Consider the following 18398-nt stretch of genomic DNA (forward strand, 5'->3'; position numbering starts at 1 on the left):
ATGTGCTTAGAACAGTTACATTGTGATTCACAAATGTAATCCCAAACTCTGTAAGGTTGCTTTTAAATCACACCGTTAAAATTGGAGTTATTAAAGATTTGGAAATAAATGCAGGTCTACGTGTTGAACTATGACGAAATTAACTTTTCCAACTGGTATTTCTCACTGATGCCAGGCATAGCGAGAAGGCGATGACATAAAAAAAAAGAACATTGCTACGTTCCTACATATTTATATATTTTACATTTCAAGAAGAGAATATGTGCCACTGATGAAGTTCAGCCAATAATAATAATAATAAAAAAAAATCATAGGAAATTTGTAATTCAATACCTGGTACCATTTGGAGGAAGTTAGAACAATTTGTTATGGCGGATGGGACATGGCTGCCGTGCGATATGTTTATTCTACAATTATTATTATTACATTTAATATTTGTTCTGGTTAGTATTCATTTCACTTTGATTTAATACTTGTAGTTCATAGTTATAATTACATTATAATTTACACTTTACAATTATTTGTTAAGCTGATTTCCGACACAAAAGTAACTTCCGCATAGCTGAAAAAAAAATCGATATATTTTGACACCCCGATTAACCTGCGTAGATTATTGAACTTAGATTAATTATCATGAAAAGTTACACCTTTCCATCGGACTGTTCTTAAACTGTCAGCGATTTGTAGTGTTTCATGAAGTTTGAGTAAACTTTACGCACCAGGGTCATAAGTAGGTCACCGATTAATAAAATATCACTTAAAATAATGTTTACACACTTAAATTGCCAGTCAAGTTTTTTTTTTCACATAACACCGTACCACTGCACGAGACCACGTACATGAAAATCCAGTAAAGTATGGTGTAATGAAGCATTAGGTAAAAATTTACTATCCTTCGGACACCTCTAATTTTTTCGTTTCGTCAATTTTTGACATTCGTACTTACGTATCTGCTTCGCGGAACATTCCTGTAGGTGTATCAACGTTGTTTTGATGAAATTAATTGCAATTTTTCACATTACCAGTACGTCTTTCTGATAGGCCTTTTCGCTTGCCTGAGACGAACTAACCTAACCACGTGCCAATGGTTCGTGGGGCTAGCGCCAGTGGTTCGCAATTATTTCCAATTTCTAGATCCTGATACTAACACGACACCAAATTTTAACTATGTTTCCTAACCTAGCAGAACTAACCTATCCACGCGCCAATGGTTCGTGGGGCTAGCTATTCTCCGTCGGAGAATTAATTTTCAACGAACAACATGAATTTCAGCTATGAAACATTCCCACATCACACAAAACACCTTCCCGATGTTCGACAATGCTACAGGAACTTATTACGGTAAGTAGTTTCTTGTGTAAAAATAAATAAATGTGTCCGAAGGATAGTAAACAAGTACCGGTCTTCCTTTATGCACAACAATCTTGCTGACGTCAGACGAAGGATGCCTACGAGGTTAGGTTAGGTTCCATTATCATAAATTCAAAGAAAAATTAATATTTTAGCTGAGAGAACTATACCTTCTTGTCTTGCCTGTTGAATTCTTCATGTTGGGAAAATGGAGTCTTCCGTGGAGCTATTGTTCTTACAGGGTTCCTACGCGTCCTGGAAAACCTTGAATTTTAAAATATTCCTTCCAGGCATGGAAATGTTCTGAAATTTCACATTTTTCCAAGCTGTACCTGGAAATTCTTTTGCCCCGGTTTATTTGTATGAATTGCAATAGGTTTTCATTTAAAAAAGGCCAGTGTCATGACAGTGGTTTATTTATTTATGTCATGTTGCTGTGTACTGTAGTCATAGTTTTGTGATAAGTTTTATTTTTGTGATTGAAGTTTAATACCCTGCATTTTTGTATTATTTTGTATCGCTCATATGTGGAAAATATGATGATAATAATAATGGTTAAGAAAAAGGGTTTGCTATCCTAAATATTCCAAGTTTTCTAAGGATATTATTCTTGTTTATTTGTAATACAAGATGGCAATTTTTTATAAACTTATATATACTTGTGTTTATTTTTTCTACGTTTGTATTTTTTCTGTATTATTGTAAAATTTAAATAATCTTCATTATACTAAGAAATGAAAGGTGTGGAAAGGAGCAGGTGTAGGGGAGTTGGGAGCCTCCATTAAAAAAATTTAGAACTTTTTTTTTTTAATAAAAGAAAATATGCAATGATGTGTATTTTGCCATGCTTACTTTCTACACTTGTCCTGGAGCAATTGTAGAAAATCCTTGAAAAGTCCTGGAAATGTCCTGGAAAAAATTGCATGATTTTGTGTAGGAACCCTGTCTTATGGTAGGGTTACGTTACGTCAAGAAAACATAGTTTATTTTGTTTTTTTCTAGATTTCCATACTTGACTGCCAATTATTACATGCAGATTCGTGATTATGAGTTCACAATTAGTGAGTAGGTAAAATTTCATAGAAATTGGAGAGTGGTCCAGTATTGTAAACTCGTTCCCAAATTTCCCACCGATTCCGGGCTCCGCCCCTGGGGTAATTAACCTATCGCGTCCCTGCCTCCACTCCGGCTACCCACCTTTCTATATAGAGTCCCTTTTGAAGGTACATTAGAAACTGGCTGGAGCCACCTGCCCCCAGTACTATTTTTCGCACTAACACATTTAGGTGCAAAAGAAATATGGCTGAAATTAAACTTCAAAAGGTAACTTACGTCTTTATCCCAAGTGCAGGCTGAATTGCAGGGCGAAGTTAATTTGAAAGTCCAAAATAGAAGTAAGTCTTATGTCCCATCCCACAAGCCATCACAAAATGCAACTCTCCCCTTTTCTGGCTCGCAGGTGCGAAGAGAAATGTGCACGATGTTCCACAAGATAACTTATTTACACACGCTGAGGATACCGTTCAACAATATGTTGAAAGATGTGTCTCGTCGCTGGTTTCCATACCTGTCAAACCACATAAACATCCAGATACTCCTCCAAAAAATGCGACCACATTACACTCCTTTTCCGCCTGTGACATGAATCCATTATCGAAGCCCTGAAAAGGGACTATGTAAGGAACTTCAATATCAAAAAAAATGTAAGTTTCGTAGCCGTAGATGTAATAAAAATTCTTTCCACGCTATTTAGAAACACCATTCGTTACTACAAACTTATTTATTTGACGAAAATATTTGAAATGTTTGCGAAATCGAGGGTGTAAGATTTCGGCATGGAGCCTTTTATTGCCTTCTGAACATTCTCCGACATGCAGTAAAGACTTTTAAAGGTAGGGTCTCGCAAAGTCTTGTTTAATTGTGGAGGTTACATGATCAGACCTACACTCCAGCTAACAGTTACCAATTTATCAGGCTGGTTGAACCCCAGAAGTTCTCCATGGCAGGGACAGTGCTGGAAAAATTTTCTACCTGAAATTGCATTACTGTGGGAATCGAACCCTGGTCTCCTGCATATCAGTCTGATACCCTACCAACTGGATCACCGCAATTCTGTCTATAGCATCTTTAACCCTACATCGTCACACCGTCTCCGAGATACACACGGTTAAAATTGTTTATTTTCTCGAAAGCGATTAGGTGTGTGGTTCTAAGCTTCTCAGCAGCTGCTTCTTTTTTGAATACAGATAGTCAGTCTCCACATGGTTCCCCTCCGTGTCTGGGCTTAGTAAGCTGTTTGTATCTGTGAGATAGAGCGAACAATTTTGTTCAGTTTAATGGTAGCACAATCTGCTTGCAGAATGGACCATTTGGGTCTGGAAAAAACGTCAAACTCATTTGTTCGATGCTACGCAGCAATGATGGTGCAGTGAAGATAATGATACCGGTGATGTATTGATGTCAGCGACTGTGATGATGTAGTTGGAGGAGGAGGTGATTCGGAGACTGAACTGGAATGTGATACGATATGATTTATTTCCATCCACTTGATTATATAAGTACAAATAGCACTATGATATGGAATAGTTCAATTACATGTATAATTTTGAGTACAAAGGAATTAACACATACTTATGCATATTAAAAAGTATAGAATAACATAAAAAATAGAAGAAAAATAAAAGGTTATGTCTATTAATGGAAAATATTATCTAAGTATTTCTCTGTGCTATAAAACAAATACTTCACTAGCAAGCTCTTTACTGTCATTTTAAATTTGGTTGGATTATGATTCTTGAATTCCTCTGGCAGCTTGTTATAGAGTTTTACACCTTGAAATCCTAGCCCACTGTTTGTTTTGGATGTGCGGACAGTAGAAAGGTGGAGGGAGTTATGCATATGAGTGCTATACTTGTGTACGTCCAGATTTTGTGAGAAGATTTTAGCTATTTGTATGAATGAAGTACAATGTTTCTAATATGTACAAACATGGAAGAGGTAATATTTGAAATTCATTGAAAATTTGTTTTGTTGGGTTTGAGAGGGATGATGAGTGCAGTGAACAGCAGAGTGACATAAATAAATGTTTGCAAGGTGACAATACATTTCATATGTAGTGCTAAAGAAATGTTTTTAAGATGTTTATACGTAGGACTAAAATAAAAGAAAGTGATTTTTTTTCTTGTATGTACATATTGCTTGCATTCTAGAATTATTTCTCTTGTAGTCTACGGTTATTACAAGCAAATGTCTGATGAAGAGAGCGTGTGTTCTCCTGAAACATCACAACGAAAAACTGTGTTTTTATGCTTGTAATAACCGTAGACTACAAGAGAAATATGTAAAATTTAAAAATTATCATGGCTATGTTACTAAAACCATACTTGTATCTCGCAGACACAGTATGACCAATCATGTTACTTTTCAGGTGCGGCCAATGAAGGGGTTAAGTAGCTACCTGGTGAATCATTTCATTTAAAGCCTGCCTGTATTTGGTACAATTACATTTTAATTATTGCATACAAACAAAACTGAATTTTATTTAACTATACTGCTGGACAAAAAAAACCGGACACTTGCATTTTTTGTGATAACGCAATGGGTCGATAAAAGCTCTGGTACAAGGGCTAACTAAATGTTGCAGAAACTGAATTAAGTACGAATGCATAAACAAAGTCCGAGCCTATGAATGGTGCATATGGTACTACATGATCTGCCGAACATTCTGTAATATACCTGCGAGCTGTTATTGCAATTCAGATGTCAAATATTAAAGTGTCCGGTTTTCATTGTCCAGCAGTATATTTCAATTCATTTAATATAATGTGAAATGAATTTGGCTGCTGCACGTATTAAAAGTTTTCATTTCTTAATGTAGTTTAGTTTTTAAAGATAAAAATTTTCTTATAATTGTCATGCTAATAATGATTGTGTTTGTGAAGCAAATGTATGCTGTGTAATAAAATTAATAAATCTATTTTCTGTGTAGGTGACTTAACATCAGGGAGCTTGTCAGATGACTTCTTAATAGAAAATGATGCAGAAGGCTCACCAGAGCTCCTAAGTTATTCTGGTGATCTGAAACATGACATGAAGTTGTTGGATCGTGTGAATCAACATCAGCAAACAAGATACAAGTGTCTCTCCTGTCAACCTCCAAACTGTGAAAAATCACCACCTTGTGTAGGTGCTATACAGGTATGTGGATTGTGAACTGTTGACTATTGCATGAGAAATATTTTGGTAAATTATGGAGCATTCCTGACTTGTTTTCCATGCCCTCTCTGTGATAAGCTAGTTAGGTTCGGTTAAATTAGTATTTGTACATGATTTTTCTCCCTGTGACTATATGTATAGAATAACGAGCACTAGCAAAACTTGTATAGATCAAATAATAGTCAACAAAAATGTCTTCGAGTACATCACTGATAATATAGCCCAGCTCTCTTGGATCACAATGCCGTTTTTTCATAAATATATATATATCTAACATTATACAATCCAGTGGACAGTAAAACTATTTCCCCAAAACGAATATTCATTGAAGATAATATAAGATACTTTAGGATATGTCTAGATAGGAAAAAATAGACTGATTCATTAGTACAAAATGCCTTAATGAAAAATAATTTGTTTACAGGCACATTAAAATATTACTTTGATTGTGCTTTTCCAATAAAATCATACAAAATTTCTTTCAAGGATAAACAATCTTCACAATGGATAACAGAAGGCATAAAAAAAGTCACGTGAGACTAAAAGATGTTATACAAGGAAATCCAACTAACAAATGATCCTAAGCAAAAGCATCACTACAGAAAGTACACAAAAATATTAGGGAAGATAATAATAAATGCTAAACAAACCTCTCAAATACTCAACAAATACAGAAAGCTGATAAGAAAAGTGAGAAACTATGGGATATAGTTAATAAAGAAATAGGCAAGGTAAAAAATTTTGAAAACAAAATTGAATTATAGCAGAATATGCAAACAATTAGTAATCCTTTTGATGTTGCACAAGTATTAAATACTTATTTTACAAATGGTTCTAATACCCTAAATAATGGTACAACTAATTCAACAAAAAAACAACAACATATAATACTCCCAGAAATAATAATACCGAAGGAGAACTTCAAAACACAATAAGAACTTTAAAAAATACTTGGTCATCAGGGCCAGATGAAATTCCAAATTTTTAAACAAAAACATGTTATCCAAGTATTTTAAAACATCTTGTAGATATTTGCAATACATCCTTGTCTACATGTATATTTCCTAACAAATGTAAACTAGCATGGGTTAAGCCATTATTTAAAAAAGGGAAAAGATCAGAAGTAACTAACTATAGACCAATTCCTCTTTTATCTGTCTTTTCAAAAACAATAGAAAAAGTGGGTTGCTCAGAAAGTAAATGTCCCACAATTTTTTTTCGGGAACTATTTGTTCAAAAGGTATGAAAAATCACTGTGTGAATGTTTCCTTTACACATGTTATTTTTCTACATAATCTCCATCAACGTCTATGGCCTTATGCCCACGCGAAACTTGGTTGTGAATTATTTTCCTGTATCATCTCGTGTCCTGTTCACGTAAGCATGTTCCCATCACTGCACAAATCATGCTCTCATCATGGTCAAACCTTGTCCCACGCAGGGCATACTTCAGTAGCCCACACAGATGAAAATCTGACGGCGTCAGATCAGGAGTCTAGGGGGGATGGGGGAGCGCAGTCCAACGAAATTTGGTAATTGCCTCCTGGGTTCGGAGCCTTGTCCTCGGTTGTGAGATTTCGAAGAACCAATCTTGCACATACCTTCGAATAGCCTTAAGCGTCAATAATTGCCATTACACTATCATTTCTTATGGAAAGCTGTATGGCCAATTGCAGACTTGTGATGTGCCAATCCATATGAACAATGTCATCGTCAACATGTCTGGGCTGGTGGCTGTGGCAAGACACTCAGACCGCGGCCTATCATGCAGCTCCATTTGTTCATTTCCTGAAGCCGTAACTCTTTGCACCCAGCATCCATCAGTGCATCTAACAGCAGAACTTCCAAAACAGCACACAACTGTTTGTGAATGTTTCCCACATTTTCTTTATCTGTCACTAAGAATTCAATTACAGCTCTATATTTGAAATGTGTGTCACTCACAGATGCCATTTTCATGGACCAGTATTGCGGCGCTATCTGTCGGACGACCATGTACTTCCACCCATGTGGGCATTAAACTTCAATGTTGCTACCCTTTCATTTTCACACTGATCTCTTCATTCTGTCATGAGAAAAAAAATTGTGGGGCATTACTTTCTGAGCAACCCACGTAAATATACTAATAAGTTTCTTAGACAAACATAAAATTCTTACAAAACACCAATTTGGATATAAAAAATAAGTCAATTTCTCACTTTTACAAACAATATATTACAAGCAACTGATAAAAAAATGTTTGTATATGGAGACTCTTCTTAAATTTTACAAAATCTTTTCACTTAGTGGAACATACTCTTTTGTTAGAAAAAATGGATTATTATGGTATCAGGGGTTAACAAAAAAATGGTTTTCATCATATCTTGAAAATAGGTGTCAATATGCTGTAAGTGAATAAAACCCCTTCTAATATAAGTAAGTCTTGAAACGTTCCTGGCGACGAATGATGAAAAGATTTTCTCAGGCTATAGACCAATTAAGTTGTGGAAAAGATTCCAAGCTTTCGAGAGCTAACGTCACTCTCATCTTCAGGGTAGAAGTGCAGTCCTGTTCTGAGTGTAAACCCAGTGTATATATATTCGTGGAGGGGGGATCTCGGTGAAGATGGCAGACCAATCTGGTGCCGTGTCTGCTGCATCCGTTCTTCTGGTGAACTATCGCTAGCCAGGCTGGGTCCAGTTTGAGCACCGTGTCACGATTAAGATTCTCTTTTTCTTCACGAGTGGCTATTGTTTCCTTGATAATACGGTCCCAGTAGTTTGAAGTTTTGGCTATGATTTCTGTGTTGCTGAAATCTGGTCTATGCCCCTCATTGATTGAATGTTCAGCTAGTCCCGACTTTTATGGATGAAAATTCTTTATGTAACTTTGGTGTTCTTTACAGTGCTGTTCTATTGTCCTGCCTGTCTGCCCAATGTGTGCTTTACCGCATTTGCAGATAATATGGTCAACTCCAGGTGTTTCAAGTCCTAAATCGTCCTTGGGGTTGCGTAGTAGGATTCTGATCTTTTGTGGGTGGTTTGTGAATGTTTTTTATGTTACGTTTCTTGAGAATTCAGCTTATAATTCCGGAGAGATTTCCGATGTAAGGCAGGATGGCTATCTTCTGGTCTGGCATGTCCACATCAGGGGACACGGACACTCCAGGGAAACCGGACAGAGCTGACCAGAAGATAGCCATCCTGCCTTACACTGGAATTATAAGCCTAATTCTCGAGAAACAAGATAAACACCATTAATATTTGATGTTTCAACACGTTTTACACGTTTCACATTTTAACAGAATATGCATAAATTGAAAAAGACACATTCACCAGTGTGGCCAAACATTTATGGTTACAGGTTCTGTGGTTCCAAAAATAACAGAATCCAGTGAGAACCAGGTGCCCAGATCCAGAACCTATAGAGCGATAAAAGAAAAAAAACCTCCAGCCAAATGTTCTCATGCAGGAGGACAATGCACAGGCTCTTTTGCCTGTGGTTCCACTATAGAATTTGTACCTGGATCTGGAACTGAAAAATGGGTACCCCATTCGAAATAGATGATACAAGGAAAAAATACATGTTTCTAATGAAACTACACATTCAAACTTTAAAAAAAAATAAGGGAGAGAACTTTTCAGTCTCTTTTGAGTGTTTTTGATTAAAGAGAAATAAAGTAACATTCTGAGTATATCATCATTTGCATGTAGTCAAGATGTTTCTCTTTTCTCCCTTCAGTGCTGGAAGTCAAGAGTTCGAGACACAGATGGTGTTGAGAGAGTATCAAGAGGATGTATAAACCAACAGGAGCAGATACCCTTATATTGTAACACCCATCAGTTTGATGGGACACACCATAAAAGGCAAACTGGAGGCCAGTATGCAGTAGATTGTTGTTTTGGTGACTTGTGCAATAATGGCAGTTTTCCAGAACTTCCTCGTTTGTTATTCCGAGGTGAGTAGCATGTTTTTTTTATTTCAACTTGCTCTGTTTCACATTAGATTTTCTTGAACACAAGGCATGTATTCCCCTCCCCCCCTGTTCCTAGATAATATAATCATTTCATACAACATTACTTTATCTTATTTCATTTTCCTAAATAAGTGTTAAAGGAATGTTGCCCTCACATTGTGGATGAGCAACTACCATATCTTTGCATGCAACTTTACCATTCTGATACTTGTACTTATCACCATAGTTATCAGACCCTTCACCAGCAGGTACACAATGTATCTAATTATAAATAAAATGGTTTCTTTGTATTAATATATTTCAGATGCGTCAACGTACCTGACAGCAACAAATTATGTTGTGAAATTAACATTATCAATTATCTGCCCCATTGTGATTCTTGGGGCCATATGTGGTTTGGTTCTGCTGTTGATGAGACGAACTTACCGCAAGAGACTGGCAAGGACAGAAGCCGATCCAGAAACATATTATCCAGATGATCTCCATGCTACAGCTGCTGGAGACAGTACTCTCAGAGTAAGTTTAAAATATCCTTAATTGTTTTGGTTATGGAATACATTAACATTAGTAATTATTCTTGATTTTAGTCAGTGTTTGTTGATTACATCTAGGACTGAACCATCATGGTGTGTGTTTGTGTAAGTTAGATTTAAATACAGTCTAAAATTACCATGTTTGTACATGCATTTAATTTTTGTTTGCCTGTTATTAATGCCTATTTTAAAGATCTATAAATCTAGTCCTTGTTATTGTACTATTATGAATGTAAGTACAACAATGTCATGTTCTTATTTTCTTTGAAGGAATATTTAGAACATTCCTTAACATCAGGATCAGGATCTGGTTTGCCACTATTGATTCAGAGAACTTTGGCCAAGCAGATCTCCTTGACAGAATGTATTGGCAAAGGACGGTATGGAGAGGTATGGCGTGGTATTTGGCATGGTGAATTTGTGGCAGTGAAAATATTCTTCTCGAGGGATGAAGCTTCGTGGAGGAGAGAGACTGAAATTTACTGGTAAGGAATTAATTTGTTCAAAACCCTTTGCAGCTGATGACATTAATAAAATATAGCAGCAAAAGCTGATCTGCTCTCATTGAATGAAAATTTATTTTTTTACTTGTAGTATAGAGGATGCTAAGGCATATCGTCTGCAATGTGCTATAGCATGTAAAAACATGTCCATGAAAGGGGGTCTAATTGAAGAACTCGGTTGTTTCCATAGTTAATTGAATACACACTGAATATGAAGCCAAGAATTTTACCTTTTAATTTTGAAATGTATTTTGTATGTGATATTTGTACATTGGTATATAATATCTTCTTTCCTCTTTTGCCTCACTTTACATCACTTTTCTGCTGTTTTAGGTTAAATCCAGTAAGACAAATTTGATGAAGGAACACACTCAAATAAATGCCCAGGCTAAAACTCAAACTGGTGACCACTTAGTGTGCTTTACCAAAAAGGGACTTGCTAATTTGTAACTAATCTATAGTGATCCAGTCACTATGGTATCTGCCTGTGACACATTATTGGTTTGATTCCCATGGGTTGCAATCTCTTGTAGGATTTTTACATTATTGTTCCTGCATAAACAGTTTTGAAACTTAACCTGCCTCTCATTTATGGGTAGAAAGGGGGTGTGAGGACTGGAGTGAGATGTCCACGTCATCACCAGCAGTAGGGCCAAAGTTGAGAATGTGTGTCGCCTATGTGCTTTTATACCAATGTCCATAAAGTGTATTCACTATTCTTATTAGTTGAGTTTTTTTATTATTATTTTAGGCATGTTTTTTTTATTTAAGTTTCCTCTATTTCTAGTACTGTGCTGCTACGCCATGAAAATATTCTGGGGTACATTGGTTCTGACATGACATCAAGGAATTCATGCACCCAGTTGTGGCTTGTAACACATTACCATCCCCTAGGATCACTTTATGACCATCTAAATAGAGTGACGCTAACTCATCATCAAATGATGAAGCTTTGCCTGTCAGCAGCTAATGGCTTGGTTCATCTTCACACAGAAATATTTGGAACCCAGGTAAGGATACCTACTTATTATAAGTTCTATGCGAGTGGTTCCAATACCAAAAATAAATTTGCTATAGAAATATCTACTTGTGTATTAGAAGTAACCTAATATTTGTCTCTGGTACAAAACAATCCTTCCGAGGAAATTAATGTATGAGATTTGAAAGGACTACAAGAAAAATGTATTTAAAAATCACATTTGTTAGGCATTTTCATAGAGGGACTAAAGGGGGCTGAATTTCACATGCAGTTTTGGTGTTACAGTTATAAAATCTTAAATTTGATTTGGAAATTTTATGCTTATTCCACAAAATAAAAATTTACATCATCATAGATATATTCATAATGTTCACTTTGTCACGTGAGTGAAAGGCATTGAATACAATTTCGTATTTAAAGAAGTTGCATAACTTCCATGATAATACAGGCTCAGGTAACTATTACTTCTAAAAATAAAGTGCAGATTTTGTCGCAAGAAACTTTTTCAGATGACATGTGTTTATCACTTTATCAAGAACAAACAATTAACCATATTGGAAATGGTTCAACAAATTATGTAATATACAAGTGGTTTTATTCCTACTTAATCCATTGGGTCTGATGATGAAAACTAGAAGTTTGTGAAACATTATCTCTTTAAAATAATCAATACGCTGTTATAGTGAATAATAATTCAAATTTTGTGTTTATTTTGTAGTTTGCCATTAATTACACATTACAAAATTTCTTGGGAAAATTCACTTCCGACCTTATGAAATCATGTAAAATGTACATTGAAGTTTGTAATCCTACATTAACCTTTATATCATTTTAGGGAAAACCAGCAATAGCACACCGTGATATCAAAAGCAAAAACATTTTAGTGAAGCTAAATGGTACGTGTGTGATTGCTGATTTTGGATTGGCTGTAACTCACGTTCAGGCAACAGGGGAGATGAATGTTGGACAGAATCCACGTGTTGGAACCAAACGATACATGAGTCCAGAAGTTTTGGATGAGACGTAAGTATCCATGTCAATGTTTCCTACAACATAACCACGGATAATCTAATACAATTCACAGCATCTAAATGACACCAATTCCTACATTATCATTGAATTAAGTCGAAATCGCTGACACTTTTATGATTTTTTCCAGCAGCTTTATCAATATATTCCCCACTGGTGCAGTTGACCTTGCATTGTGGATATGGTGTTTTCAGAAATGAACATTGAGACATTGCCTCCATTAAAGTAACCTTCTCTGTCATGAAAAGGAGTTCATCCGATTCATGTGCAAGATCCTCTCTCCCATCCAGGAAGCACTAGACCTCATCGTGACATTCCACCAGACTCCCAGGTCATCATAATGGAAATTGAAATCCAAAGCCACCTTGTCTCTTCTGAGGTCCATCACATAGGCATCCCTTGCCTTTTTCGTGCATTCTTTCTTTCTTTATACTAAGCTAAGGCAGCTAGCTCATTGTTACAATTCCAAGACATTATTTACAATGTCAGTTATGCTGTCAGTCCCTCCCCTCTTCCTTCATCTCTACCAGCAATGTTCTTTTGTTCCATTTTCAAGGCGAGACACTAGTTTTTATATCTTTGCCATGCTGGAAACAGAGTAAGATTGCGAAAGATATTTCCCTTTCCCTTTTCTAAAACTCCCTCAATTTGGAGTGATGTGGGTTGCTCTCAACTCGTCGGCATGGTCCTAAATGGAATGGAGTTCCATCACTATATGCCAGTGCATGCCTAGAGCTAGTCGTTCACAAATTTTGAGACAAAGGGAGTCCTTGTAAAGTCCACGGACCCAAGCCAGAAGAGCCTATCTGCTGAAAACAGCATGAGATAAAACTCGCCGTGAAAAGTGTGAGCCTCAGTTCACTCGAGAGACTGGCAGCTGGTGAAGCATGGAAGCAAGTGGAAGGTGAAGTGGCATGTGAACATTTGATGTTTTGAAGTGATGGTGTTCAGTGAATAAGTATAATAAAAATTAATTGCATTACAGATTTATTTTGGATGTACTTGGGTGCATGTGCAACCGTGCAAATAAGCAGAAGCAGTCGCTGCATCTCCTACATAAAACGGACAAGGTTGTGAATGACTGGAACCATATCTTCACACCCTCCTATATTCCTTCATGGCATGGTCCAATGTCCAGGACGATCCTTACCTCTCCACCATCATAAGAACACAGAAACTGCTTCTGGTTCCTGAAAATTTCACTACTGGCAACACTGCCTGGGTGTAGCTGTACCTGTAATATATTTTACTCATTGTTTAATGAGTCCAGATTCAGCAGAGCCATTTTACTGTGTATACTTTTACCTCTTATCCCTTATTTTCTTGTACCCTCACAATGTGAATGTGATAGTCCTGAAACAAGCTTTTTATTGTTATGCTTTGGGACAGTGTAGCAACTCCTTTTGTGCTTTCAGTAATGTCTTTTTTTTTTTTCTTTTTTTCCAGAATCAATGCAGACTGCTTTGAATCGTACCGGCGTGTTGATATTTATGCATTTGGATTAGTGTTGTGGGAAATATGTCGCCGTACTCTTTCCAATGGAATTGCGGAAGAATATAAACCACCTTTCTATGACATGGTTCCTACAGATCCCAGCTTTGAAGAAATGAGGAAAGTTGTGTGCATTGATCAGCATAGGCCTAGCATCCCTAATCGTTGGGCTTCTGATACGGTAGGTTATAATTTTAAGATAAAATACAGCACACACATAAAATTATATATGTATAACAAATCTGTTATGCCATCCACATTTTTGGAACAGGGTTCAATTGTAATTGCAATAATTTATGTCTTTAACTGTAAGCTCTTTATTACTGAAGGAAGGTGGTGAAACGTTAGTGGATTGTTGTTACGTGTCAGTTTTATGAGACATGACCTTCATTTTTGATTAGTGGCAGGTATGGCATCCAAGGGGAGATACCAGATTTATGAAATTGTCACATTTTTCCACAAAAATGCTATTTCCTTGCTTTTTTTTAATTTTCTTTATTTTTCCAAAATGTGAGACTGTAAGTGAACATGTCATCAAAGAGTAATCCTTCATGGTGATTGGTGATTACCTGCAAATTTCAAGTGATTTGCATACAAAGGGTCAATGCTGCAACGGAATTTCCCCACTAAGATTGACACACTGCTTTTTAGGAGCAGTATACACTTTTAATATCCCCACCACCACCAAAGTATTTAATTCATATATCTGCCAGTCTAGAAATCCTGGAAAAGTCAAGAAATTAATTTTTTTCTCTATATGTCAGGGAAATTAACTGGTTTTTTTTCTGGAAAAAAGTGTAGTGCACTAAAATAACAAGCAAGAATTTTAAAATTTGTTGTGGACAAACTATACTTTAGTTTGATGTACTGAGTATTGTTGGTAGTTACAATAGAAATTTTATTTTAATACTCTAGAAAAGGTAATTTTTGAAGTATTAATTACTAGACCGGATTTTAAAGGGAATTTTTTTTACTCTAAAAAGGATAAAAAAGAGAGAAAATTATTGCCAAAAAAAGGACTGTAGTTTATTTTTGTACTCCACTAAATATATTATTGTAAATGAAAGCACAATATGTACCATTCGTGTATAAGAAGGGATACATTAAATTTCAGATGAAGTGAAGTATAAAATGTGTTAAATTTAATGTATCCCTTTTCGTATGTGAATGGTATATATTGTGCTTTCATTTAAAATAATATTTTTAGTGCAAAAATAAACTATAGTCCTTTTTCATTTCCTTTGTTTGAAGGTAAAGTACAGCGAATAACCTTACCATCCATTTCGATTAAATCTTCCTTGGAACAATTTACCGCATTCCATAGCTTGCTGCCACTTGTACCTGGCTTCACCATTTCACCGACACTCAATACTGTCATCATGGTCACACAGTAAAGTTAAAACTATTCTAGAAAACTTCACAAAGTTTAAATCTAGCAGATAAGTACACTTTCAACTGGCATGCTGCTTACAATGCATTTGTTACTGCTTAAGCCCAGATCTGATTGTTGCAACAATCATCGTAATGTCCCAAGACTCATGGAGGGAAGGTAAGGTAGAAGGTGCTTGTTCTTTCTTTCCTCTAAGCTGCACCAAATAGACAATTGTTGAATGTTTTTGTTTAGGGAAAATACAGTCATACAAAATATTTGACATATTGTCAATAAAGGGACCAAGGAAGATGTTTTTTAAAAATGGAAGGAAAGAGAATGTATGCTGAAAAACTAGGCAATTAAGGGACCAGAAAGGAAAATGTTTTAGAAAGGGAATGTAGGCTGAAAAAGAGAAAAAAGAGGAAAGTCAAATTCACGTAATCTTGTTGGTGGAAGATAATTATCAACACTATTGTTATTTATTCCATGATCAGTGTTGATAAATCAAAAAAGGAATTTTCTTTAAAATCCGGTCTCTAATAATTACGTGTGGAAATATACTGCAGTAAGTGGTTATTGGAATCACCCATTTTCTTGTTGCAATTTTTGGGTTGTTTGGTAGATATTAGGATTAATACAGATGTTATTAACTTTTATTATTACTATTACTTATTAACTATGCTATAATAATGATTTTTTTTAAAAAATACAGATAAACTAGTACTCACTTTTTCCGCAAGACTGTTTTTTTTCATAGTTCTATTAATTTCAGTAACCACTGCCACCATCCTCGTTGGAACTCGACTACCATGTCTCTCATTTCCCAATTACGAATGATTTTTTATTGAAAACCTCTTTTGTTAACCATAAGTCAATATGTGCCAAATATTCATTGAAAGATCACCCTGCCCCATTTCCAAAGATAAATTGTTATTCAGTTGCCCTTCCTGTTATCACTTTTACATGAAAGTGGATATTCTAAAAACTTGGTTAAGTGGATTCTAAGTATAGTCTTGCTAGAATATTAATGACATTTTTTACACACACGTTTAAATACATGAATTTCCATAATGGCTTTAGTCTGGAATTTTTTGCTTCTAGAAAACTTTTAAAAGTCAGGTTATTTGGCTTTTTCGAAATTCTAGACACCTTTATTTTTAATGTGACTTCATGATTGTTGAAACATTACAGTACTACATACAAGGGTTAGGGAGTAAGTCATGGCAACCCCTTAATAATTCGGCAATCGAAGGATTGACAATTTATAATTTGTTATATACAACTGAAAGAGTATCCATTTTGGATATTTTGTTGGTAGGAAGCATGAAAACCCAAGCAACCCTGTGACATATACATGTATTAATGTACAAGTTACAAAAACCTGTCTGACCCTGTGACATACACATGTGCACATGTTGCAAAAACTTGTCTGATTGTGACAAACCTTCGAAATAATCTCCCGCATTGTCCACAGCACACTACCATCGATGTGGAAGACGTCGAGTACCATTGGCAGCACCAACGCTAAATTGAGCGTAGATTCATTGGCAAATAAATATATATATTAATTCAAATTGTTCTTTGGGGTTATTGATCCTCCCAGCAATTTTCCTCCCACCTGCACTTTCAGGTGCTGCGAGTGTGACCTGTGGGGGCCTTCCTGCAAAATAAGGTGATAACAGTGAGAACTCAGGTTTGAAATGAAATTGTAGTGGATGTCGCATAGAGATGTCAGGTGGATTGTTTAAGCCTACGGGGTGTCGTCTTGGTTAAGTTAGGTAAAATACTGGTTGGAGTTCTCAGGTCTCCTGGAGTGTCTCAGTATGGAGGGTGTTCTCATTTTCCCCACTTAAATTTTTCAAAGAACTGGGAAGGCTGTGGTGTCATGTTGATATCGATGTCTCCATTCTTGAACATCGAGCATCATCTTGCAGTTTGCATGGCATTGTTCATAACTGATAATGGGCAAACTGTTTGCGACTCATTGAAAATGTTATCATGATTGTGAAATTGAAATGTAACTTGTATTGATAACAATATTTCTGACTTTTTGATTATCCCTTGCTGCTTTCAGTAGGTACAAGTGTGCATAAAGATTTTTCAAGTGTACGGGTATTATAAAATCCAGGAATGTTACCATCGCTTTGAACACTCCTACTTTAGATTGATGAAACAAGTTTTCTGTGTATTATAATTTCCAAATTTAGCATGTAATACATTCATTAAAGTCTTAACTAAGTGATACATTTTTTTTGTTGCAGACACTCTGTGGAATGGCGAAACTGATAAAAGAGTGTTGGCATCAAAACCCCAATGTTCGTCTGTCAGCTCTTCGAATAAAGAAGACTTTGGTGAAGCTTGCAATGTCAGATCCTATGGTTAATTTGGACATGGATGTGTGACAACTGTGAACTAAATGACAACATGGAGTAATATGTTGCATCAGTCAACGTGAGAAATGGTGGGTTTCGAATTGTGACCACATGATACGCTTTTATTAACATATGTGAAGGCTTGGAATGGATTTCTATCATGAATTCTGCCTTTTGTGTTAGCTGTATTGTGTTTGTGGTCTTGGAGAGTTCAAGAATGAAAAGTGAGTGAGTTGGAAATCTATTCACTGTGCAGAACTTGTCCACCATGCCACTTAACAAACATAAAGTCAGTGCTTATGATGTGCTTGTAATCTATATGTAATGAACGACCAGCATGTAATTGCAGTGGAGTGCAATTACATTTGAACAACACAAGGCAGAGAGCAAAGAGAAAAGTAAGGTACGTTCCTCATTTTGTACTTCTTCCTGAAGTGACGATTGCATAAATGGAAGTACAATGTCATGATCGTTATTTAAACCATATATTTGGTATCCTGTGTGCCAAACATGTCTCTCGTGGTACCATTCACTGCTATAATGGATGTTGCACTAACAGATGATACAGTGGAACCTCAATTTCACGTTTTTCAGGGGAC

The 18398-nt window shown here is 36.0% G+C and overlaps 1 protein-coding gene across 1 annotated transcript; it reads left to right on the forward strand.

Annotated features, from left to right (window-relative positions):
* Positions 1-366: 366 nt before the first annotated feature.
* sax (type I BMP receptor saxophone) lies at positions 367-18368 on the forward strand. Its single transcript, XM_083139101.1, has 9 exons — positions 367-443; positions 5339-5547; positions 9286-9502; positions 9825-10036; positions 10324-10538; positions 11344-11566; positions 12371-12558; positions 14011-14236; positions 17689-18368. Exons 1-9 carry the CDS (start codon positions 383-385, stop codon positions 17827-17829), a joined length of 1692 nt encoding a protein of 563 aa, XP_082995227.1. The 5' UTR covers positions 367-382; the 3' UTR covers positions 17830-18368.
* Positions 18369-18398: the final 30 nt, after the last annotated feature.

Source organism: Lepisma saccharinum, chromosome 1, assembly GCF_977018435.1.
Source record: "Lepisma saccharinum chromosome 1, izLepSacc3.1, whole genome shotgun sequence".
In the NCBI taxonomy this organism is placed as follows: domain Eukaryota; kingdom Metazoa; phylum Arthropoda; class Insecta; order Zygentoma; family Lepismatidae; genus Lepisma; species Lepisma saccharinum.

What these genes read in the sequence shown, in the direction of transcription:
- sax (XM_083139101.1), top strand. Translation starts at nt 383, where the DNA reads ATGGCTGCCGTGCGATATGTTTATTCTACAATTATTATTATTACATTT. An exon ending in TACATTTAATATTTGTTCTG is followed by an intron (nt 444 to 5,338) that starts GTTAGTATTCAT and finishes TTTTCTGTGTAG; the next exon opens with GTGACTTAACATCAGGGAGC. An exon ending in CTGGAGACAGTACTCTCAGA is followed by an intron (nt 10,037 to 10,323) that starts GTAAGTTTAAAA and finishes TTTTCTTTGAAG; the next exon opens with GAATATTTAGAACATTCCTT.